This window comes from Theropithecus gelada, chromosome 1 (assembly GCF_003255815.1).
Source record: "Theropithecus gelada isolate Dixy chromosome 1, Tgel_1.0, whole genome shotgun sequence".
Classification (NCBI taxonomy): Eukaryota; Metazoa; Chordata; class Mammalia; order Primates; family Cercopithecidae; genus Theropithecus; species Theropithecus gelada.
In genome coordinates, this window is record NC_037668.1 from 44,512,554 (window position 1) to 44,536,894 (window position 24,341).

The 24,341-nt window shown below is 44.4% G+C and overlaps 1 protein-coding gene across 1 annotated transcript in view; it reads right to left on the reverse strand.

The window, feature by feature from the left end:
• Positions 1 to 679: 679 nt before the first annotated feature.
• SDHB (succinate dehydrogenase complex iron sulfur subunit B) overlaps positions 680 to 24,341 on the reverse strand; it is a 34,448-nt gene continuing 10,786 nt past the window's right edge. Inside the window, exons 3-8 of the mRNA XM_025356709.1 lie at positions 15,255 to 15,340; positions 10,484 to 10,620; positions 9,647 to 9,763; positions 5,891 to 5,992; positions 4,527 to 4,649; positions 680 to 901 (exon numbers count right to left, since the gene is read on the reverse strand). Coding sequence (XP_025212494.1) covers positions 824 to 901; positions 4,527 to 4,649; positions 5,891 to 5,992; positions 9,647 to 9,763; positions 10,484 to 10,620; positions 15,255 to 15,340 — 643 coding nt within the window. The 3' untranslated portion in view covers positions 680 to 823. The remainder of the gene's footprint in view (positions 902 to 4,526; positions 4,650 to 5,890; positions 5,993 to 9,646; positions 9,764 to 10,483; positions 10,621 to 15,254; positions 15,341 to 24,341) is intronic.

The following is a 24,341-nucleotide window of genomic DNA, read 5'->3' on the forward strand; positions in this document are numbered from 1 at the left end:
AGAGACAGAGTTTCACCATGTTGGCCAGGCTGGTCTCGAACTCCTCACCTCAAATGATCCACCTGCCTCAGCCTCCCAAAGTGCTGGGATTACAGGCATGAGCTACCACACCCGGCTGTGCAGTGAGCCTCCCAGCCAAGGCAGAGGTGCTGTGGAGTTCATGTTTGCAGTGAGAAGCTCCATGAGGTCCTCTGTGGAACTAACTGGATTCACAGCTGATCAGGGTCATTGCTCTGTGCTGGAGGAATCTCAAACCTGGCTTCACCAACATATCCAAAGACTTACCAAGATTTAGTTTTCAGTAATTCTGGTACTGAAAACTATAGAAACTGGGATGACATAGAACACTAACACTGAGTGTTCAGAATAAGTGCCAGGCATTCTCATACCAGATGAATGAAGTAGGCACAATTATGGATCCCATGTGCACATGGGCAAATGGAGCAGCATAGAGGTGAAGGAACTTGTCCAAGGTTGTCCAGCTGGTGAGCAGCAAAGCTGGGAACAAGCCACAGGCCCTGTCTGATGTCAGTTCCACGCCTCATCACTTCCTTCTAGCTAGGGTACCCCACCCCTGCTCAGCTCTGGAGCCCTGTCCATCTCTCCAAGGACAAGGACTCCTGGCACCTTCACATACCTCTGCAGCAAGTAAAGGAACAGGGTTCTTTTTTTTTGTTAATAAAGTAGAATAACATTTATTTCCTAAAATTTTTATTATACATGCTGTATTCATGGAAAACCAAGATCTTTAAAGGAACTCAAATTAGATATAAATTATGTTCAGCTCTGAGCTGGTTTTAAGTCATGTTTAGCATGGAAACACTTAAACTGAAGCTTTCTTCTCCTTATAGGTTGCCATCATTTTCTTGATTTCCGCAATAGCTTTCCCTGGATTCAGACCCTTTAAAAAAGAGAAGAGAATCAATAACAAATGATAACTGAAACTGAATGGGAAAACCCAAGATCTTGGGTGAAACTCCTTCCTCAGCTGGTTCAGTGTCAAAGCAAGGTGAATGCAAATCAAGTCCCTCAAAACCATAGGGGTTGGGCTAAGGGCTCTCTTCTACCTTTTTTAACATTTGAAGATGGTTAGTTCCCTCTGGCAAGAGCTCTGCCACGTTCAATTCCTTCTTGTGTGGCTCACTCTAACAGGCAAACAGGCCCAGGGCAGAGCTGCACTCTCTGAAATGTTCAAAGACACCCAGGATAGTGTCTCTTCTAGGACTACAGGCCAACGTCAAAATCAGCCAGACATCTCTAAATCTTTTACATCATCACATTATTAAATCGGCAGCAGCAGAAATCAGCATATACCAGCTCTCAAAGGTACATGGAAGAAACGACCCTCTATTAACCCTTTGTAAAACCATGATGAGTTCAACTGGCCAATACCATTGGTGTTAGCTGCAGTTTGCCCCTACAGCTGTTAACATCTGCTTTGCAGGAGGCATAATAATTAAACTCACTGAATGCCACCCTCACTGAAGCAGAAAGGGAGACAAGCAAGTACTTGGTAAAATGAGACAAGGTCTTATCTGACGTTAGTGAAGGCTTCCCTCATTTTAGAAGGATAAGTCTACCCCCCAAAGTGTTGTGGAAAGAAAGAAGAAAAGGAAAGAAAGAAAAGAGATATTGAGAGAAGAAGAGAAAGAAGATACTTTTTTTTTTTTTTGACAGGGTCTTGCTCTGTCACCCAGGCTGAAGTGTGATCATAGTTCACTGTGGCCTGGAACTCCTGGCTCAAGTGATCTTCCGGCCTCAGCCTCCCAAGTAGCTAAAACTACAGGAACATGCCACCACACCTGGCTAATTAAAAATTTTTTTTTGTAGAGATAGAATCTCACTATATTGTCTAGACTGGTCAAAAAGACATGCTTCATATACTGACATGGGATAATCTCCAAAATATAGTGGGTGAAAAAATACAGATAAGTGTGATATAAAAAAGGCAGAAGAGGACATATATGCATTTGTGTGCAGCATAAAATACCTCTGAAGTTCACACAAGAATCTGACTTCTAGGGAGGCGGCTGGGTGGAGTGGGAGGGAGACTTTTCACTGTATAGCCTTCTCAATCTGGAACCACCTGCGTATTTCCGGTCCCCACAGGGTCAGGAAGGTGTTTAGACTTAGAAGGTTGGTACATACCCAATCCGTGCAGGAAGAAAGAGCACTGGATGGGGAGGCAGATGGTCTAACTCTAGTCCTACCTTCCCACTGACCTGACAGTGATCTTGGGCGAGTCACTCCCCTCCCCACCTGGGGCTCAATTTCCCCATCTTTATAAGGGGGTTAAACTTGATGGTTCTCAAGTCCCTTCCAGTTTCATGATCGGCCTATGTCTGTTTCAGTCCCAACTTCCAGCCGTTTTATAGAAGGAAGGGCAAGGCACAGAGAACCTGTTCTTGGCTGTCTCATTGTCTGCTGCACCCATCCCCTCCATGCACAGGTTTGTGACCAGGAATGTACCTTACAGTCACTTGCAGAGCTTCTGAAGAAGTACACAGCCAGGCCCCACCACTGAAGATGCTGTCTCTGTCTCAAACAAGCTCAGTACTCATGGTTTTAAAAAAATAACAGAAGGTGACATTTATTGAGTGCTTACTCTATGCCAGGCACTGTTCCAAGCGCTTTCATAGCATAACTTGCCTCAGAGGTCAGTAGCTATTCACAGGCGCAAGCATGGCAAATCACAGTCCTGGGACAGGACCCAGATGGAAGCCCAGGCAACAGAAGGGAGCTGGAGCCTGGGGGCTCCCCTGGCGAGGCCACTGGAAACACAGAGAGTTTCCAGGCAAAAAAAAAATCACAAGTGAATTCTACAGCTTGGATTTGATGTTTTCAAATACATGATGTAATCTTTTTTTTACCGCTAACTGGCCACCCTTCAGTTTTCCACCTTGCCGTCCACCGACTCACTGCAACTTTTAAGTGAAATCACTCGCCCACAGTCTTTGCTCAGAAGGCAGCCATGTTCTGAACCACACAGCCCTGGCCCTTCCCTGCCCACTGGGCAAGGCTGACTGGACCAGGGCTCACACCTGCTATGGTTTGAACGTGTCCCTGAAAGCTCATGTGTTGAAAACCTAATCCCCACTGCAACGGTATTGAGAGGTGGGACCTTTCAGAGGTGATTAGGTTATGGTGGCTCTGCCCTCACCAATGGATGGCCATTATCATAGGAGTAGGTTCCCGATAAAAGGATGAGTTTGGATTAGCCAGGTGTGGTGTGTGCCTGTAGTCCTAGCTATTCAGGAGGTAGGAGGATCACTTAAGGCCAGGAGTTCCAGGCAGAAGTGAGCTATGATTGCACCACTGCACCCCAGCCTGGGCAACAGAGACCCTGTCTTTAAAAAAAAAAAAAAAAAAGGGGATGAGAAGGGCCGGGCATGGTGGCTCATGCCTGTAATCCTAGCACTTTGGGAGGCCAAGGTGGGCAGATCACCTGAGGTCGGGAGTTTGAGATCAGCCTGACCAACATAGAGAAACCTCACCTCTACTAAAAATACAAAATTAGCCGGGCATGAGTGGGGCATGCCTGTAATCCCAGCCACTCGGGAGGCTAAGGCAGGAGAATTGCTTGAACCTGGGAGACGGAGGTTGCGGTGAGCCGAGATTGTGCCATTGCACTCCAGCCTGGGCAACAAGAGTGAAACTCCATCTCTAAAAAAAGGATAAGCTTGGGCTCCCTTTCTCTTGCCCTTCTGCCTTTTGCCATGGGGTAATACAGCATGAAGATTCTTGTCAGACGCCGGTACCAGCCTCTAGAACTGTGTGTCAAATAAACTTCTTTATAAATTACCGAGTCTGTGAAATTCTGTGATAGTACCACAAAACAGACTGAGACAGAACCTGGCCAAAGGGCAGCCAGTCTGTAGCCAGCTGTGGCCTCTGATGTGCAGGCATGAGAAGCTGAGCTGGGCCAATGTGACACCCTCTTGGGAACCTGTGCTGAGAAGTGCTGGGAGCAGGTGACGGGTGGCTGAAGCTGGAAGTGTGCTGGGAGGCAGAATCCAGGCCAGAGTGAGCCAAAAGCAGCAGCAAATGCAAGCAGGAAGAGGAACGAAAGTCAGAGCTTTGAGTCAGAGAAAACCTCCACAGAGCTGAAGGAAAGAACAGGCTGCTGGAGAGCAGGGCAGATTAGCAGCCGACATCGCAAGAAAGAGATGGAGAAGAAATGTAGTCCTCACAGCTGCCCGCATTCTGATGGCTTTCGCTTTCTGTTTCCTATGAAGTCAGGCTGAACGCAGGTACCTGCTCATGGGTTCTTGTGTATCCTTAACTCCCACAATGTCCCTGTGTAGCCCACAAATAAAGCCTGCTCCTGAGCTGGCCCGAGTCAGTCTACTTCTTGCAACTAAGAGCCAAACTAGCTCCTAGGTTCACACTGAAGGGACAGGCACATGCTGCTCCCTTTTCATCTCAAGTGACTAGGGTTGCTCTCCACCAATTGCCTCTTTGTGAGCACATGCTACCTCTGGCATGTCAGCTCTGAGGCAGAGCTGAGGGTCACCAGCCCCACGTACCTTAGGACAGGTCCTTGTGCAGTTCATGATGGTGTGGCAGCGGTATAGAGAGAACGGGTCCTGCAGCTTGGCCAGGCGCTCCTCTGTGAAGTCGTCTCTGGAGTCAATCATCCAGCGATAGGCCTGGAAAACCAGGGAATGATTAGCTGAGCTGCCAATCAACAGGCCAGAGCGGTACCCTGGCTCAACTCAAAGCTCTGGGAGTGCAGAGGAAAGGGAATTCACTCAGCTTAGATGCCTCATCTCCACACTCTAATTCTTGTCCATCTTGCAAAGAAAGGTTCCCAACACGTGTAGCTCCACTTGATTAATGGTCCCTGCAAACCTTTGATCCATACTGCACCTGGTACCCAGGTGCTTCATTATATACACTGGGCATCATCTCCTAATTATTTCATGTTGCTTAATAGCTTCCTACCCAGCTTATAATTTGGTGAAGGCAGGGACTGTATCATATAACCCTCTTATCTGTCTTTATGGCACCTACCCATGTTGGACTCGCTGTCTCTGAGTAAAGGAATGATTTAACAGACCTGTCTACAGATAGTATTTGTCCCACTTAACGATTCTTTGAATTCACACAGCCCTCTCAGCAGCCTGAATCAGAAGCTGAAACGAATTAATCACATGACCATGGAACTGCTCTAGCAGTGTTACTTAGAGGACCTCTACATCCCCAACAACTCAGAGCAGCTGGTAAAGTGACAAGTGTAAGCATACTTCATTATTCAATCTTTACATGGCTGGGAATCAATACTGCTCATGTGGTCACACAAACCTGTAACTTCTCTTTCTGTGGGAAAATGAGAAAGAGAAGTTGGTTTTTGAGTTGCTTACACTATGAAAAGCACACATCTAAAAAAGCACAAGCTTTCTGGGAACAAAGACAGTGACTTTCTTTGCAGTGAACACCAATACTATTTTCTTTCTAGGCAACCCCTAAATCCAGGCTTTCATTAGCTGGGAAACAGCTTCTAATCTCATAGCTGGGCAGCTGCCCTTCAAAGACACTGCTTTCTCCCCTGCTTGCACACTACAAATCTTATGTTACAAATCCTATCAGAGGGAGATGGGGAGCCTCTGACCACCAGGCATACGGAAATACGTTTTAAACATCTGCAAGGCATGGTTTGCCACCCCTTGGGGTGACTCTTACCACACTGAAACAAAGGCAATTTGCAGACAAGGCCCCAGATTTACCGAAAGCAAGTGAATGCAATACAACCAATTACCCTGTTTGGACTGGATGGCAATGAAGGAAACCAGGCCCCTCAGAATGGCTGGCTTACAGCTGTCTATTGTCCTCTTGGACTTCTGGATGCTTCAGTATCAATTTCTCTTAAAGCAATTAAGGAGAACCTCACCTGCATAAGAACTGCAGGCCCCAGATATTTGTCTCCGTTCCACCAGTAGCTGGGGCAGCTGGTGCTACAGCAGGCACAGAGAATGCACTCGTAGAGCCCGTCCTGTATGGGGAGAAAGGACAGGCAGGAGCTTGTGAGGGTAGAGACTCTGCTATGTCTTCAGCTGATTAAATGTGACCTTTGGGGTCAGTGCATGAATAAAATGCCTGCTTGCACGTGAATTTTCTTGGCAAAATCCAAGGTGTGATTTGCAGATATTTAGCAGATTAATAAAGATCTTGCAAGTGAAATGTAAACATCTGCCCAGGGTTCTTAAGTCCACGTATAGTGCACTTTCCGAAACTTCAATAAACAAGAACCTCTCACTTGTCTAAAAAAGAAATAGAAAACAAGAATACAAAAACAACTCCCATCAATTCCAGCTTCCTGGAATGCGGTCAAGAGGGGAGAGATTCAAAAGCCTGGGGGCTGAAGCAGCAGAAGTCTACAGCTGCTTCTGCCCTGGGCTCAGCAGAAGGGCCCTCAGGTTTTCACTGGAAACCTCAACATCATCCCCAGTGACTGCCACTGCCAATCCTGACGGAGAGCCCTGCGCCTTACACGTTTTCCTCAACTGATCATCACAGTAATCCTGTGAGGTGAGTCCAGCAAGTTCCACTTACAGGTAAAGACCAAGGCACAGAGAGCGAGTTAGGCCATGTGCCCAGGGACGTGCCACTGTAGGCAGCAGAATCAGGATGTGGCCCCAGCAGCTGGCTCTGGCTTCCTGCACTTTCACACCTGCCACACTGGCTCAATCTGCCCAACAAGTCCGAAACACAAACCGGGCTTTCTGAGTTTGGAAACAACAGAAATGGATTAAAAGCAGCAAAACGAAAGGGGCCCACTGACACCTGAGGTGACAGTTGAGAACAGATGAGACAGAACCGATGGTTGTGACTGAACCATGAGTCTTCAACCAAATCTATTTGGTTCAGCTGTTCAGACGGCTGGTGGGAGTGTCAACTGGCCCCATTGGGCTAGAAGGCATAAGGTCATAGGATTAGGGGTCTTTAGAATAGTCATATTCTTTAACCCACTCCTAGAAAAATCCGTAAAAAGAAATTAGAATGTTTTGGGGCAGAACTTGAAGGATAAAGATGTTCATCTAGCCTTATTTCTAACAGTAAAAAACTGGAAACAATTTCATTGTCCAGCAATAGTGAAATGGTTTTATAATGCATGGTGCATACATCTGAAGCAGTAGAAAGCAAAGTGTAAGTTAATGCTAATGAAGAATTTTAAGAACATGGAGAAAATGCTCACAGTAACATAAGTGAAAAAAGCAGAATATAAAAGCATATTTACATTTTGGTCCCAGCTACATAAAAATATAGTGTAATAAACAAAAAACAAAGGAAATTATAAATATTAACATATTAACAGAGATTATGTTTTGGTGGTGGAATTATCAATTATTTTTTTGAGACAGGGTCTTCCTGTGTCCCCCTGGCTGGAGCACAGTGGCACAATCACAGTTCACTGCAGCCTGGAACTCTTCTGCTCAAGCAATCCTCCCATCTCAGCCTCTTAAGTAGCTGGGACTATAGGTGCACACCACCATGACTGGCTAAGTTTTAAAGTTTTTGCAGAGACAGGGTCACCCTATGTTCCCCAGGCTGGAAATTATAGCTTATTTAAAAAACGATGGAGCCTCTCTGAACCTATTCCAGTTTGGGGGCTGCCCAATTAAAAATAAATACATACATAAATTTCTCCATATTTTCCAATTATTTATTAAGTTCAGCATACTAATTCAAGGGAGCAAAAAAATGTTAAATGTTTGGTATGTAAATGAGTAAATTTCTATTACAGGTTGGGCATCCCAAATCTGAAAATCTGAAATCCAAAATGTTCCAAAATCTGAAACTTTTTGAGCACCAATATGCTGCTCAAAGGAAATGCTCACTGGAGCATGGATTTCAGATTTTGGATTTAGGGTGCTTAACTGGTAAGTGTAAGGCAAATATTCCAAAATCTGAAAACACCTGAAACCCCAAACACTGAAACCCAAGCATTTAGGATAAGGAATATTCAACTTGTATCTAGAAACCAAACATGCTCAGGGGAACTCTTCAATCCCTAGTAGTATCCCATCTGGGAGATGTTCGCTAGCTACGCATCAGTCCTGCCTAGGAATGCAAGAGGACTCGTTGGGCCAGAGGGCCTGGTTCAGCCTGGACTCTGGGATGCACGAGACTCTGGGAGGTAGAAACTGAGGGGCAGAGCTGCAGTCTGAGAAGAGTGGCTCTGAAGTCTCATCCCAGGCTTACTCTGACTTGCAGGCCACTGTGCTGACCCTCACTATCTCGATGGTGACAGACTGGGCACACTTACTAGGACTCCCCTTTTGTTTTTTTTTTTTTTTGAGACGGAGTCTTGCTCTGTTGCCCAGGCTGAAGTGCAGTGGCACAATCTTGGCGCACTGAAACCTCCACCTCCTGTGTTCAAGCAATTCTCCTGCCTTAGCTTCCTGAGTAGCTGGGATTACAGGTGTAAGCCACCACACTCAGCTAATTTTTGTATTTTCCGTAAAGATGAGGTTTTATCATGTTGGCCAGGTTGGTCCTGAACTCCTGACCTCAAGTGATCTGCCCACCTCAGCCTCCCTAAGTGCTGGAATTACAGGTGAGCCACTGCACCTGGCCGAACTCCCCTTTCTTAACATTTTATGGGCAACGGGACAGGATGCTAAATATTTGCCAAGTCTTAAAAGGTAGAATTCATTTATTCATTCAAACAACTGATACTTTTCATATATTCATATATATGTACATGTTTTAGAGACAAAATCTTGCTACGTTGCCCGGGCTGGCGTCAAACTCTCAAACTCCTGGGCTCAGGTGATCCTCTTACCTCAGACTCCTGAGTGGTTGGGACTATTGGCATGCACCACTGCATCTGGCCTTTTTAAAAATTTCTATATATTTTTACAGTATTTACATAACTAATATTTGTTGATAAAATAACATGCGCCAGGGCCTAGGGATCCAGAAAGGAAAAAGACACAGCCATTGCCCTTGGCCCTGTGCAGGTCTACAGCTGGGGCTCTGTCTCCATTTGGCCCATTCCTACCTCCTCATGTCCATGAGTATGCAGGGAGGGAGTGTGCAAATCACAGAAGATTTCTTCGCAGAGGAGTAAAAGTAGTGTAGAAGAAGAAAGACTGAAAACTTGATAATGATGCCTCTGCTTTAAGATTTTATAGCCTGTACATGGGAATGGCAACTCCCAGACAGTCAGCAGGCCAGAAACAATCCCATCCCACAGATCACCAGAATTATGAACATCGATACTCTGTTTTGCCATTAACATTTCACTCCCATTTGTAAAGCAGGATGGTGGTAGTTACAACTGGCCAGCATATGTGTTTCATTTTGCCCCCAGTGAGGGAACAGTTCTGACTTACCGGTCACCTTTTAAAGCCCAGGCAATTTACATACTGGTTTATTTTGAAAAAGATGGACTGCAACACAGCAACCACCTGCCCCTGCCGTGTGGCACAGGGGCTCTAGCTCCTTGGTCCACTCTGGGCCATTCATGGGTTCACACTACTCACCCGGCCCTAAGAGGATGACTGCCCCACCCTTGTGCCAGTTCCTTTCCAGGATACACTAAATGGCTTGCATCAGCTCATGTTCCCTGACAAGTCACACTCCTGGCAAACATCTTTGCAATAAATTTTTCAGATCAAAACAATAAATAGGGACTAATGACCAGTTTCTCACGCTCTTCTATGGACTGCAGATACTGCTGCTTGCCTTCCTGAGATTCATCCTTCTTCTTCAAATAAGGCTCAATGGATTTGTACTGAGCATAGAAGTTGCTCAAATCCTGTGGTTAAGAGGAAGAAGAAGAAAAGGATCAGATTCCATCATCACCTCAGCTTTATTTACCCCATTTCTTGGACACTTGACTAGTCGTCCACTCTATGCCAGGCAGAAGCCAGACTCTCTTGTCACGAATATATGCAAAGATTACAAAAGGAGAAATGGTCACAATGTTAAGCATGGTTAGGAAACGTCTCCCTCACCTACCTGGGAAACCTGCCAATCCCACAGTCCTTTCTGCCCTTGAAAACACCACGTCAGCAAAGGTGGTCAAATACAGGGAGGCAGAAATTAAAGTAGAACTCATAAACAGCTGTTGCTTTCCCAACAGGTATTTTCCACATGATTTCTTTGTAGTTATGGCCAAATTATTCATTTCTGGGAATGTTCCAACTCTAAAATTCTGTGCCCTGTTATTCTCAAACAAACCTCACCAAATGAGCTGCTGGAGGATTTTCTAGGCATTTATCTTCTGCCATTCAAATTCTTTAATTAAACTCTGGTCACACTGTCTTAGATCTGGGGATTTTCCTAACCTCTCAGTGACACTGTGGTCCTCCTCTTGCCATAACATAGGAAATAGTCCCATCTATTTACTATCTGACTAGAAGAGGAGCCTTAAATACTCAAATCCTGCCCTGAAAAACTAATAGCATAACGCACATAGCACCACCCCCCATGTAAGCAAAAACAAAAACAAAACCAGAGAGATGCAGAAACTCACGGGAACAAGGTCCTTTATCACATACATATGCGGAAGAGGGTAGATTTTTGAGACCTTATTGAGGTTGGTGTCAATCCTTCGGGTGCAAGCTAGAGTGTTGCCTCCATTGATGTTCATTGCACAAGAGCCACAGATGCCTGAAAGAGACACACATTTAACACATCCTCACCCATATCTGGAATCAGTCCTGCCCCAAATCCTTTCTTCTGGGTCCTCCTTGCTCTGCCATCAGGGGCAGCACTGACATGGAACATGCCTCTGACAGAGGTGCCTGTGGCCTTTTCTCCCTTCCTTCCTTCTTCCTGCCTCGAATGTGGTTCTAATGGCTTGAGTTCCAAAAACCACTCCATGACCATGTGGCAACCTTGAGGTTAGAAGCCACATGCCAAGGATGGCACTGGAGGAGGCCAGGGGCTTGGGCACTACTGGCGCCATGGAGTTTCCACAGCAGTTCTAGCTCTATGTGTCAAGTGTTTTGAGAGAAAAATCAGCCTGTGTGTGTGGTTTTTTTTGTTGTTGTTGTTTTTTTTTTTTTTTTTTTTTTTTGAGACGGAGTCTCACTGTGTCTCCCAGGCTGGAGTGCAGTGGCGCGATCTCGGCTCACTGCAAGCTCCGCCCCCCGGGTTCACGCCATTCTCCCGCCTCAGCCTCCCAAGTAGCTGGGACTACAGGCGCCCGCTACCGCGCCCGGCTAGTTTTTTGTATTTTTAGTAGAGACGGGGTTTCACCATGTTAGCCAGGATAGTCTCGATCTCCTGACCTTGTGATCCACCCGCCTCGGCCTCCCAAAGTGCTGGGATTACAGGCTTGAGCCACCGCGCCCGGCCTGTTGTTGTTGTTTTTAAAGAAACAGTCTCACTCTGTCACCAGGCCGGAGTGCAGTGGTGCAATCATAGCTCACTGTAGCCCTCAACCCCTGAGTTCAAGTGATTCTCCCACCTCAGCCTCCCAACTAGCTGGGACTACAGAAGCAGCCCACCACACCCAGCTAATTTTCTGTAATTTTTGTACTGATGGGGCTTGTAGAGACAGGGTTTTGTTATGTTGCCCAGGCTGGGCTTGAACTGCTGGGCTCAAGCAATCTGCCTGCCTTGGCCTCCCAAAGCACTGGGATTACAGGTGTGGGCCACTGCGCACCCGTCAATGTTTTTTTTTTTTTTTTTGAGACAGAGTTTTGCTCTTGTTGTCCAGGCTGGAGTGCAATGGCGCGATCTTGGCTCACCACAACCTCCGCCTCCCCGGTTCAAGTGATTCTCCTGTCTCAGCCTCCCGACTAGCGGTGGGCGTGGTGACTCACGCCTGTAAGCCTGTTTTTTAAAGCCACTGTTATTTGAACACAAATCTAACAGATACAACACTCAAAAGTAAAGTAAATCAACACTGTCTTGGTCATCTTAAGGTTGAGGTGACCTGGATACAGATTATCAAGAGATAACTCTTTTTTTTTCTTGGCTGAGTCTTGCTCTATCACCCAGGCTGAAGTGCAGTGGGGGAGTCATAGCTCACTGTAGTTCACTTTAGCCTCAAACTTCTGGACTCAAGCGAACCTCTACCACAGCCTCCTGAGTAGCTGGGACTACAGGCATGTGCCGCCATGCCCGACGAATTCAAAAAAATTTTTTGTAGGTTGGGTGAAGTGGCTCACACCTGGAATCCCAGTACTTTGGGAGGCTGAGGTGGGCAGACAACTTGAGGTCAGGAGTTCGAGACCAGCTTGGCCAACATGGTAAAACCCTGTCTCTACTAAAAATGTAAGTCGTGGCAGGTGCCTGTAATCCCAGCTACTCGGGAGGGTGAGGCGGGAAAATCACTTGAACTGGGGAGGCGAAGGTTGCAGTGAGCCAAGATCGCGCCACTGCACTCCAGCCTGGGTGACAAAGCAAGACTCTATCTCAAAAAAAAAAAAAATAAATTTTTTTTTGTAGAGCAGGGTTTCACTTTATTGCCCAGGCTGGTCTCTAACTCACAGCCTCAAGTAATCCTTCTGCCTTTGCCTCCCACTGTGTTGGGATTACAGGCCTGAGCTACCACACTCAACAGACGTAAGGCTTTCCTACTTAAAATAAGCAGCATAGTACCGTGGGGTTATGAAACCCACAAAAACTGACTCAGCATGGACTTTCCAAAGAGGAGAAGAAAATCAACTAATGTGAAACTGAGGCAAAGCAAAGCAAACTAAACAAAAAACATGCTGACTCAGGACCCTGACAGAGAATTTTCTTAGCCTGGACCTACTTCCTGTATATGCAAATTTCCTGGGCATTTCGGAGTTTAAAAATGATTATGTACTCTAAACCTCTAGTGCCAGTCCTCTGAAGCTGTTTTTTGAAGATCATTAGGTCAGAGAAACCTGATTGCTTGAGAAAGTTGCACTGGTTATCACCATTTTCTTTTTTCTTTTGAGACGGAATCTCGCTCTTTCGCCCAGACTGGAGTACAGTGGCGCGATCTCGGCTTACTGCAAGCTCTGCCTCCCAGGTTCAAGTGATTCTCCTGCCTCAGCCTCCTGAGTAGCTGGGATTACAGGCGCGTGCCACCACACTCGGCTAATTACTATATTTTTAGTAGAGACGGGGTTTTAACATGTTGGTCAGGCTGGTCTCAAACTCCTGACCTTGTGATCTACCTGCCTCAGCCTCCCAAAGTGCTGGGATTACAGGCATGAGCCGCCACGCTTGGCCTCACCTTTTTTTTTTTTTAAATGGAAAGGGAGTCTATGTTTCCCAAGCTGGTCTCAAACTCCTAGCCTCAAGCTGGCCTACCACTAGACCTTCCAAAGTACTGGGATCATAGGCGTGAGCCACTGTGCCCAGTCAGTTATCACTTTCATAAGACTAGAAAAGACAGTAAGACTCTCTCCCTCTCATGTAAATCTTAGTAAGAGTTTAAGAGAACACAAAGATGTGTCTTAAGCAAGAGACTGGATATTATCAATACATTTATGTACACCTGGCATCCAACTAGAGCAGTTTGCTTTTACAAGAAATGGCATAAAAATTAAAAAAATAAATCCAATGACCTTTCTCTCAAAAAGGCTCTCTGGGAATTCTCTTTCAAGATGGGAATTAAAAAAAAAAAAAAAAGAAAACAAGATGGGCATAAAAAGGAGTAGCAATTGATACAATTCTGCCTCATTTTTCTTTTAGTCCAGATGGGTCATACCTTATGTTCTTGGCTCTGAAAGAGACCTACAGGGAAAGGTTACTGAAAAGCATCTACCTTTCCTGTGGTGTCAGGACTTACATGGGGAAGGCTGCTGTTTAACTGCTGCAGAATGTTCCCTGAACAGCAGGACTCAGCTGAACTATCATCATATCCATCAGCATTTGCAAAAATTAGATTTAGAAAAGACTTGAAATGCTTGAAATGTACAGTCGAACAGATAAAAAGCAATGGGCTAATATCTATACTGGCTTTTCCTTTTTTTTTTTTTTTTTTTTTTTTTAGGGTTCTCTTAGAAAAAAGCTCAGTGTCCTCACAAAACCAAGTTACTCTCTGCTTTTGTTTTATCCCAGGTGTTTCAAGCCAAGTCAGTGCCTGAGAGAGCAGATCTGGAGTCTGGAATCTGACAGCTTTGACTGACTCCTGGCTCTTAAGTCACTCTCTATGTGTCCTTCAGGAAGTCCATTACCCTTTCTGGGCCTCTCCTTTAAATTGAAGGTCAATAATAAGCACACTCATCTACCTCATGTCCAGTGCACAGACCAGGGCCGGGCACACAGTCTGGCTCCATGGCCATCAGGCCAGTCGGCCTTCACGGCACCCCGTGCAATTTTTGCCATATCTGAGAACCACCTGCATCAACTTTCTTTAAAGTATCTCTTGAGTTTTCTTTAACTTGTTTGCTTAAATTCACACTAAAAAACCACTTATATCCTTATTATACCATTATTAGTAATTATATTTTTCTTTTTTTTTTGAGATAGTCTCACTCTATTGCCCAGGCTGGAGTGCAGTGGCATGATCTCGGCTCACAGAAAACTCCAGCTTGCGGGTTCAAGTGATTCTCCTGCCTCAGCCTCCCCAATAGCCGGGATTACAGGGGCCCGCTATCATGCCCGGCTAATTTTTGTATTTTTAGTAAAGACAAGGTTTTACCATGTTGGCCAGGTTGGTCTCGAACTCCTGACCTCAGGTGATCCACCCGCCTCAGCCTCCCAAAGTGCTGGGATTACAGGTGTGAGCCATCGCACCCAGCAATAATTATATTTTTCCGATACAGAAAATAAATACATTGCTATTGACGTAGAAAATGTTGGTCTGCACACTGCCTCAAATGGGCTCACGTGGTGCCAGCAGCACAAGTAACCACACGCTGAGGGAGACACTGGGCCAACCAATCCGGAACACAGCTACCGAGTACACGTCATGCTGGGAGCTGAGGGAGACACGCACATCTCCCCTGCTGGACAAGCATAAGTGCCAGACAGAAGCTCTCCACTGCTCCCTTAATAAAATAGCTCAGCAGCATGGAGGGTGCCAGCCAGCAGGTCCTAGCTAGGCCTTGAGGCGTGCAGCAGCTCATAGGGTCCGCCAGGTGCAGTAACCACAGGATAGAATGCTCCTAAAGGAAAGTAAACTCAGAAACCAGAACTTGCACCATGGTTAGAATTTTGGATGCATTTACCCAAGAAAAGGAACTAGGTCACACAGCAAGTTATCCCAGCAGAGAGCTGCAGCTGTTTTCTAGATGTCTCTATCAGTTTTGGCCAGCTCAAGCCTCTCTGGAAGACCACAAGTATCTGGAGCCCAACAGGAATGAAATGCTCACCTTCTCTGCATGATCTTCGGAAGGTCAAAGTAGAGTCAATTTCATTCTTAATCTTGATTAAAGCATCCAATACCATGGGGCCACATCTAACAAAGAAAAATATCCAGTGGTATTTATGTAAAGTTCAACCTCCCTACACTTTATCATAATACAATCAGGGACACCTGGATGCATTCGCTTATCCATCTGGCCTTCTCAGGTCACCTTCAGAATTTGTTCCGTAGTTTTTGCAGATTCTTACACATTTTAAGTACTGCACAGTTCTATTTTGAAAATCACAGTGCAAACATATTTCTAGGAAATGGAAAGCTAAAGTAGAAGTAGACAAGTATGAAACAACTTCCATGCAGTGGCCAAGTTTTTGTTTTTTATTTCTGAAGCTCCCTGCAAAGTTTTTCCAAATAATTTATTTCAAATTTTAGTTTGATTTTTAGGATTTAGACAATAGTTTTAAATAGTAATTAATAATACATAACCGTAACAGAAGACATAGTACAGAGAATAAAAGACACCCAATCACTCACAGTCCCCTAATCAAATCACTGTGAGCCTCCTGGAACATAGAAGGGCAGTGGCATGGTACTAAGCGCAGCATCCCTAGGCGTGGGACCTGGAGTGCGGGCCTGGCAGCCAAGAGCCTGGTCTGAACTCTGGCTGAGCCACTTGCCAGCCTACAGGCAAATGATTTAGTTTCTGCCAAGGCATTTCATCCACTGAGTGCACAGAGCAGCACCTGCGTCTCTGGTGGTGAGTTAATACACACGAGATCTTTAGAGCAGCATCTGACACATAAATCATAGTTTAACTATAATAATCATCATGTAGAAACTATGATTCTATGGAAATTACTCTCTCTGAACCTCAGTTTATCTGTAGAGTTAATATTTACGGCACAGGATTATTGTGAAAATTACATAAAAATATGTAGTTTTCACAGTACCTGGCACATAGTAAGTGCTCCACAAATCTATTTTCTGGTTGCCACCCCTGCCCCCATTCCTCTCAGTAATTATCTAGCATGAGATTAAAAATATATTTAAAAATATGCCATTTCTTTTAGCATTATCTGTATTCCATTTTTTTTTTTTTTCCTTGAGATGGGGTCTTGCTCTGTCTGTAACCTCTGCATCCCGGGCTCAAGAGATCCTCCCACCTCAGTCCCCCAGTAGCTGGGACCATATGTGTGCGACACCACGCCCAGCTTAATTTTTGTATTTTTTTGTAGAGATGGGATTTCGCCATGTTGCCCAGGCTGGTCTCAAACTCCTGGACTCAAGTGATCCTCCTGCCTTGGATTCTCAAAGTGTTGGGATTATGAGTGTGAACCAATGGTGCGATCTTGGCTCACTGCAATCTCTACCCTCTGGGCTCAAGCGATTCTCCTGCCTCAGCCTCCTGAGTAGCTGGGATTACAGGTGCATGCCACCACACCCGGCTAATTTTTGTAGTTTTAGTAGAGATGGGTTTCCCCATGTTGGCCAGGCTGGTCTCAAACTCCTGACTTCAAGTGATCCACCTGCCTCAGCCTCCCCAAATGCTGGGATTACAGGTGTGAGCCACTGCACCTGGCCCATTATCTGTATTTGTATCAGCAATATGCAGACATCCTTTCTGCTGGACCTCTGCTAACACTGGGAATTGGAAGCTTTAAAAACCTTTGCTATTCTGATACTGGCGAAGTGTTATTGTTTTCAGTGTTTTAAATTGAGATTTCTGAATACTACAGAGGTTGAATGTTTGTCAGAAATTTACTAATTTTTCTTTATTTCACAATTATTTATTGAACATTTACTCTGCCAGGTTCTGTTCTAGATGCTGGGGATGCAGCAGAGAATAAAAGACACGATACCACCTGCCTGCACAAAGCTCTGTTCCAGAGGACTCATTCTAGACACTCAGTCTGTCCACATTCTTTGCCTCTGTTTACCGGGGTCTTAAGAATTCTTTTATATGATCTGAGGCTCTCATATATTATATCTGTTGCTATTTCTGCTTCCTCCCTCACTGTCAATAGTAATTTGCTATTTGACTCCTAATTTTGGTAACGGAATTTTAAACATACATGAGTTAAATGTTTACGTTAATAAAGGTGGCTATTTTTTCTTTTACAACATTATCTATCACTTTTAAGCCTAAATAGACCACTGCCCTTCCTGAGGTCTGATACTTTACATTTTCTTCTACTTAAAAAAAATTTTAAGTTACTCCCCTAAAACTGCAAAAACTTTATCAGTTGTCCCAAATCACTGACTAAATCCTCTTTTGCTTCTTATTTGTAATACCTTTCTCCCATATTTAATACTGGGACCTCAGATAAAATTAAGACTGTTTTGTTGCTACATTTTTATTCTAATGATCTGCCTGTTCTTGTCCTAGCATATTTTAAATGACAAAACCAGTCTTTGTTTTTTTTTACATTACAAAGGCTAATATTTGCATCTTATAAAAATTTCAAATTGGCCAGGCAGGTGGCTCATGCCTGTAATCCCAGCACTCTGGGAGGCCGAGGCGGGTGGGTCACCAGGTCAGGAGATTGAGACCATCCTGGCTAACATGGTGAAACCCCATCTCTACTAAAAATACAAAAAATTAGCCGGGCGTGGTGGCACGTGCCTGTAGTCCCAACTACTTGGGAGGCTGAGGCAGGAGAATTGCTTGAACCCGGGAGGCGGAGGTTGCACTGAGCCAAGATCGCACCACTGTACTCCAGCCTGGGCAACAGAGTGAGACTCTGTCTCAAAAAAAAAAAAAAAAAAAAAAATTCTCCTGCTTCAGCCTTCCAACATGCTGGGATTACAAGCACGAGCCACTGCGCCTGCCCAAGGTTTTGTGTTACAAGATTACGTTATCTATGAGAGATAGGTTTACTTCTTCTTTTCCAATTTCCTTTTCTTTCTTCTTCTTGCCCAATTACCCTGGCTAAGCCTCCAGTAAAATTTTGAATGGCTGATGTTAGCATATAAAATAGAATTATTCGTAGCCACTGAAATACACACACACAAAAATAGTATTTTGCATACTGACCTTACATCCTGCAGCATGGCTAAATTTACTTACTCTTTTAGTTTTGTGGACTCCCTGAAATTTTCTATATAAACAATCATGTTGCCTGTGACTAGAGTTAAATTTCTTCCTTTACAAGCTTATATATGCCTTCTACTTCTTTTACTTGCCTTTGATGGACTGGCTAGAACTTTCAGTACAATGTTGAACTCAAAAACAGAGTGGACAACCTTCCTCGTTCCTGATCTTATGGGGAAAGTGTTCGACATCTCACAATAAAGTATGCTATCAGCTGTGGTTTTCACAGTCTTCATCTGGCTGAGGAAGTTCCCTTCTTTTCCTATTCACAGTTATTATTATTTAAATAAAATTAGGACTATTTCTTTTAATTCAAATTCCTTATAGTTTTATTTATTTATTCTGTTAAAATATACACACTGAAAATTATTTAACCCATTATCATTTTTTTTTTTTTTTTTTTGAGACGGGGTCTCGCGCTGTGTCACCCAGGCTGGAGTGCAGTGGCGCGATCTCGGCTCACTGCAAGCTCCGCCTCCCAGGTTCACGCCATTCTCCTGCCTCAGCCTCCGAGTAGCTGGGACTACAGGCGCCCGCCACCACGCCCGGCTAGTTTTTTGTATTTTTAGTAGAGACGGGGTTTCACCATGTTAGCCAGGATGGTCTCGATCTCCTGACCTCGTGATCCACCCGCCTCGGCCTCCCAAAGTGCTGGGATTACAGGCTTGAGCCACCGCGCCCGGCCCCCATTATCATTTTTAAAAATTGTGAATTAGTGTTGAATCTTGTCAAATGCTTTTCTGCATATATTAAAGCAATCAAATGGGTTTTTCCCCTTTATTCTGTTAATACGGTGAATCACACTGATTTTCAAATGTATTTATTTATTTTGCACTTTTTCTTGCATTTAAACAGCATGTAAGTTGAGTTTTGCTTTTCTTAAAAAAAATCTATTATGACACTGTTGGCTTTTTAACTGGAAGTATTTAATGGTTTTTACATTTAATATAGTTATTGACGAGGCTGGATTTAGGTCTATCATTTTACTATTTGTTCCATCATTTTGCTGCTGTTCTCTTCTTCCCTTCTTATTCTAATATTTTTAGACTAAGTAAATATTTTTAGAAATCAATTTTAATTTATGTATTGGCTTTTTAGCTATATCTCCTTGCATTTAAAAAAACACTCTTGGCTGGGTATGGTGGCTCACACCCATAATCCTAGCACTTTGGGAGGCTGACGCAGGAGGACTGCTTGAGCCCAGGAGACCAGCGTGGGCAACATAGTGAGACCCTGTCTCTACAAAAAAAAAAAAAAAAAAAAAATTGGCCAGGCATAGTGGTACATGCCTATAGTCCCAGGTACATGGGAGGCTGAGGTGGGAGGATTGCTTGAGCCTAGGAGGTCTCAGGAAGGGAGGATTGCTTGGTTGAGCCTGGGAGGGTGTAGTGAGCTATGATCATGCTACTGCATTCCAGCCTGGATGACAGAGTGAGGTCCTGTCTTAGAAGAAAAAAAAAAAAGTTACTCTAGAATTATAACTTACATAATTTACATCTTTAACTTTTTATACCTGTTTAGAAGTACTATTGTGCCACTTTATGTAATGCAAGAATCCTGCTACATTATTATAGGTCTATTTACCTGCTGCTCCCAGCCCCTACACTATAGTTATCATATGCATTACATCTATGTGAGTTATATATTATAGAATATCTTAACTTTGCTTTAAACAGTCATATCAATTTCAACAAAATTAAGAGGAAAAAATCCATGTTCAGCGCTCTTCATTCCTTTTCTAAGAGCCAAGTTTCCACCTGGTATTGTTTTTCCTCAGCCTGACTAACTTCCTATAGCATTTCATGTAGTACTGGTCTTCTGGCCATGAATTCTTTTTCTTTCTGTTTATCTGAAAATGTTTTCATTTCATAATCATCCTGAAGAATCTTTTTTTCTGAATGTGGAATTCCAAGCTGACAGTTTTTCTTTTAGTACTTTAAAGACGCTATTTATTTCACTGTCTCTTGGCCTCCAGTTTCTGATGAGAAGTCAGCAATCTTTCATATGGTTTCCTTGTATGTAACGTGTTGTTTTTCTCCAGCTGCTTTCAAGATTTTCTCCTATTTTGGTTGTCAGCAACTTGACATCATGGAGCAGGGCATAGTTTTATTTTTATTTACCTAGTTGGGGTTCACTAAGCTTCCTGGACATGTAAATTATGTCTTTCATGGGCTCAGGAAATTCCTGGCCATGAGTTCTTCAAACAGATATTTATTTTGCCTTTTCTTTCTCTCCATTTTTTCTGGAAGTCCAATTACATGTGTGTTAGGTCCATCCATCTACTCACCCATCCATGGTCTTGCTCTGTTGCCCAGGTTGGAGTGCAGTGGCACAATTACAGCTTATAGCAGCCTCTAAGCTCAAGCTATCTTCTTGCTTCAGCATCCCAAACAGCTAGGACTACAGGTATGTGCCACCATGCCTGGCTGATTTTTCAAAGAAAAAATTTTTTTGGTAGAGACAAGGTCTCACAGGTTGCCCAAGCTGGTCTTGGACTCTTGGCCTCAAGTGATCCTTCTGCCTTAGCTTCCCAAAGTGCTGGGATTACAGGCATGAACCACCATGCCTGCCCTAGACCTTCTGATGCTGTTCCATAGATCACAGGAGCTCTTTCCCTTTTCAAAAATCTTTCTTTTTCTTAAGAACAGATAATTTTGGCCAGGCGTGGTGGCTCACATCTGGAATCCCAGCACTTTGGGAGGCCGAGGCGGGAGGATCACTTGAGGTCAGGAGTTCAAGACCAGCCTGGCCAACATGGCAAAACCTTGTCTCTACTAAAAATACAACAAATTAGCTGGGGCATAGTGGTGCACATCTGTAATCCCAGCTACTCAGGAGGCTGAGGTGGGAGAATCACTTGAGCCTGGAAGGCAGAGGTTGCAATGAGCCAAGACTGCGCCACTGCACTCAAGCCTGGGTGACACAGCAAGACTCCGTCTCAGGCCGGGCGCGGTGGCTCAAGCCTGTAATCCCAGCACTTTGGGAGGCCGAGGCGGGTGGATCACGAGGTCAGGAGATCGAGACTATCCTGGCTAACATGGTGAAACCCCGTCTCTACTAAAAATACAAAAAACTAGCCGGGCGTGGTGGTGGGCGCCTGTAGTCTCAGCTACTTGGGAGGCTGAGGCGGGAGAATGGCGTGAACCTGGGAGGCGGAGCTTGCAGTGAGGAGATCACGCCACTGCACTCCAGCCTGGGAGACACAGCGAAACTCCGTCTCAAAAAAAAAAAAAAAAAAAAAAAAAAAAAAAAAAAAAAAAAAAAAAAAGACTCCGTCTCAAAAAACAAACAAAAAAAACCCCCAAAACAACAAAAAAATTAGATAATTTCTATTAATATTTTTAAGTTTGCTGATTCTTCTTATTGCCATTTCCAATCTGCTGTTAAAGCCATCTGATGAATTTTCCTTTTCACACATTGCATTTTTCAGTACTAGATTTTCCATTTGGCTTTTCAATAGTTTCTATTTCTCTATGGAAATTTCCTATTTCATTATGAGCATAATTTCCTTTATATGTGAGGAAATTAAAAAATTCTTTAAATTCCACTGGGCTCAGTGGCTCATGCCTGTAATCCCAGCACTTTGGGAGGCTGAGGTGGGTGGATCACCTGAGGCCAGGAGATCAAGACCAGCCTGGCCAACGTGGCGAAACCCCAACTCTACTAAAAACACAAAAATTAGACGGGTGTGGTGGCGGGCGCCTGTAGTCCCAGCTACTCAGGAGGCTGAGGCAAGGGAATTGCTTGAACCCGGGAGACGGAGGTTGCAATGAGCCAAGATCGCACCACTGTACTCCAGCCCAGGCGACAGAATGAAACTCAGACTCAAAAAAAATTAAAAAAAAAAAAAGAAAAATTAATATGCTGTAGAGAATCTGGATTGTACTATGTTTTTCTGAAAAGTGTGGATTTTAACATTTTACACAGGCAATTAACATGGCTGAACACAAGATTTGGGCAGAGTTCATGAACAGCATTTAGTGTGCCTCCTCTGTGGTTCTCTTCTTTCCAGGCTTTCCCCCTCATTTCCTAGTGGTTGTGGAAGCCCCAAAATGTGTCTTCTCATTATTCAAGCTAAGATTGTTTATTTTTTTGAGACAGAGTCTCACTCTGTTGCCCAGGCTGGAGTGCAGTGGTGTGATCTTGGCTCACTGCAACCTCCACCTCCCACATTGAAGTGATTCTCCCCCATTAGCCTCCAGAGTGGCTGGGATTAGAGGCATGTGCCACCATGTCTGGCTAATTTTTGTATTTTTAGTAGAGATGGGGTTTCATCATGTTGGCCTGCTTTGGCCTCCCAAAGCGCTGGGATTACAGGTATGAGCCAACGCACCCAGCCGGATTGTGGTTTTCCATCCAACTGTTAGTCCCGTTACTTCCCATACCAACTTGGACTTGTCCTCAGCAAAATCATGTAACAATAAAATGGTAATTTGTCCAATGCCATTTCATTCTTCCAAGTGTCAACTCCCCTCCAGTGTCTGCTCACTCTTGGTCCTTCTCCACTGTTCAGGCACTTGTTTCTTACATTTCGTCCGGAGTTGATAATTGTTATTTGTAGGAGGGTTAGTCTGATAAGAGCTACTGTGCCAAAATTGGAAATGAACCCAAAGATTCTTTAAATTTTTTATCATTGGCCGGGCGCGGTGGCTCAAGCCTGTAATCCCAGTACTTTGGGAGGCCGAGATGGGCGGATCACAAGGTCAGGAGATCAAGACCATCCTGGCTAACACGGTGAAACCCCGTCTCTACTAAAAAATACAAAAATCTAGCCGGGCGAGGTGGCGGGCGCCTGTAGTCCCAGCTACTCGGGAGGCTGAGGCTGGAGAATGGCGTAAACCCGGGAGGCGGAGCTTGCAGTGAGCTGAGATCCGGCCACTGCACTCCAGCCTGGGCGACAGAGGGAGACTCCGCCTCAAAAAAAAAAAAAAAAAAAAAAAAAAAAAAATTTTTATCATTAAATAAGAGTTATGGGCCGGGTGCTGTGGCTCATGCCTGTAATCCTAGGACTTTGGGAAGCTGAAATGGGTGGATTGCTTGAGCCCAGGAGTTTGAGACCAGGCTGGGCAACATAGTGAAACTCCATCTCTACAAAAAATACAAAACTTAGCTGGGTGTGGTGGCATGTGCCTATAGTCCCAGTTGCTCAGGAGGGTGAGGCAGGTGGATTGCTTGAGCCTGGGAGGCTGAGGTTGCAGTAAACCGTGAGCATGCCACTGCACTCTAACCTGGGTGACAGACAGACCCTGTCTCAAAAAGATAGTTATGACTTTAACTCTTCCAGTTTTAGCCACATTCTCTAAGTTGTGATTTGCAATGTCTTTACTTTCTAGGTATCTGGCAATATTTTTTATGTGTTCCTGATCAAATAGGCAGTTAGAAATGTACTTTTTATTTTCTAAGCAGTAGCGTTTTTTGTTTTATTAGTTTTTTTTTTGCTTTTTTTTTTTTTTTTGAGACACAGTCTTGCTCTGTCACCCAGGCTGGAGTGCAGGGGTGAGATCTCGGCTCACTACCTCCTCCTCCCAGGTTCAAATGATTCTCGTGCCTCAGCCTCCCAAATAGCTGGGATTGCAGGCACCTGCCACAACACCCAGCTTATTTTTGTATTTTAGTAGAGACAGGGTTTCACCATGTTGGCCAGGCTGGTCTTGAATGCCTGACCTCAAGCGATCCACCTGCCTCGGCCTCCCAAAGTGCTGGGATTATAGTTGTGAGCCACCGCGCCCCGCCTGTTTATATTTTTAATATGAGTTCTTAGTTTTACTGTATTTTGGTCCAAAAATGTGGTCTGTGCAATTTCTATTCCTTTGAATTTTGCTGGGGACTTTTGGTTGCTGAGTATTTGAAAATTTTGTCTATTTAAGAAGGTTATGTATCAATTAATGCTACCTCATTAATAGCACTTACGTGTCATCACAGAAAGTCAAAATAAGCATTAAGAGTATTCGTGGTTTTCAAACTTCTTTTTTGGTGCCACAGAAGCTTTTGTTTGAAACAAATAAA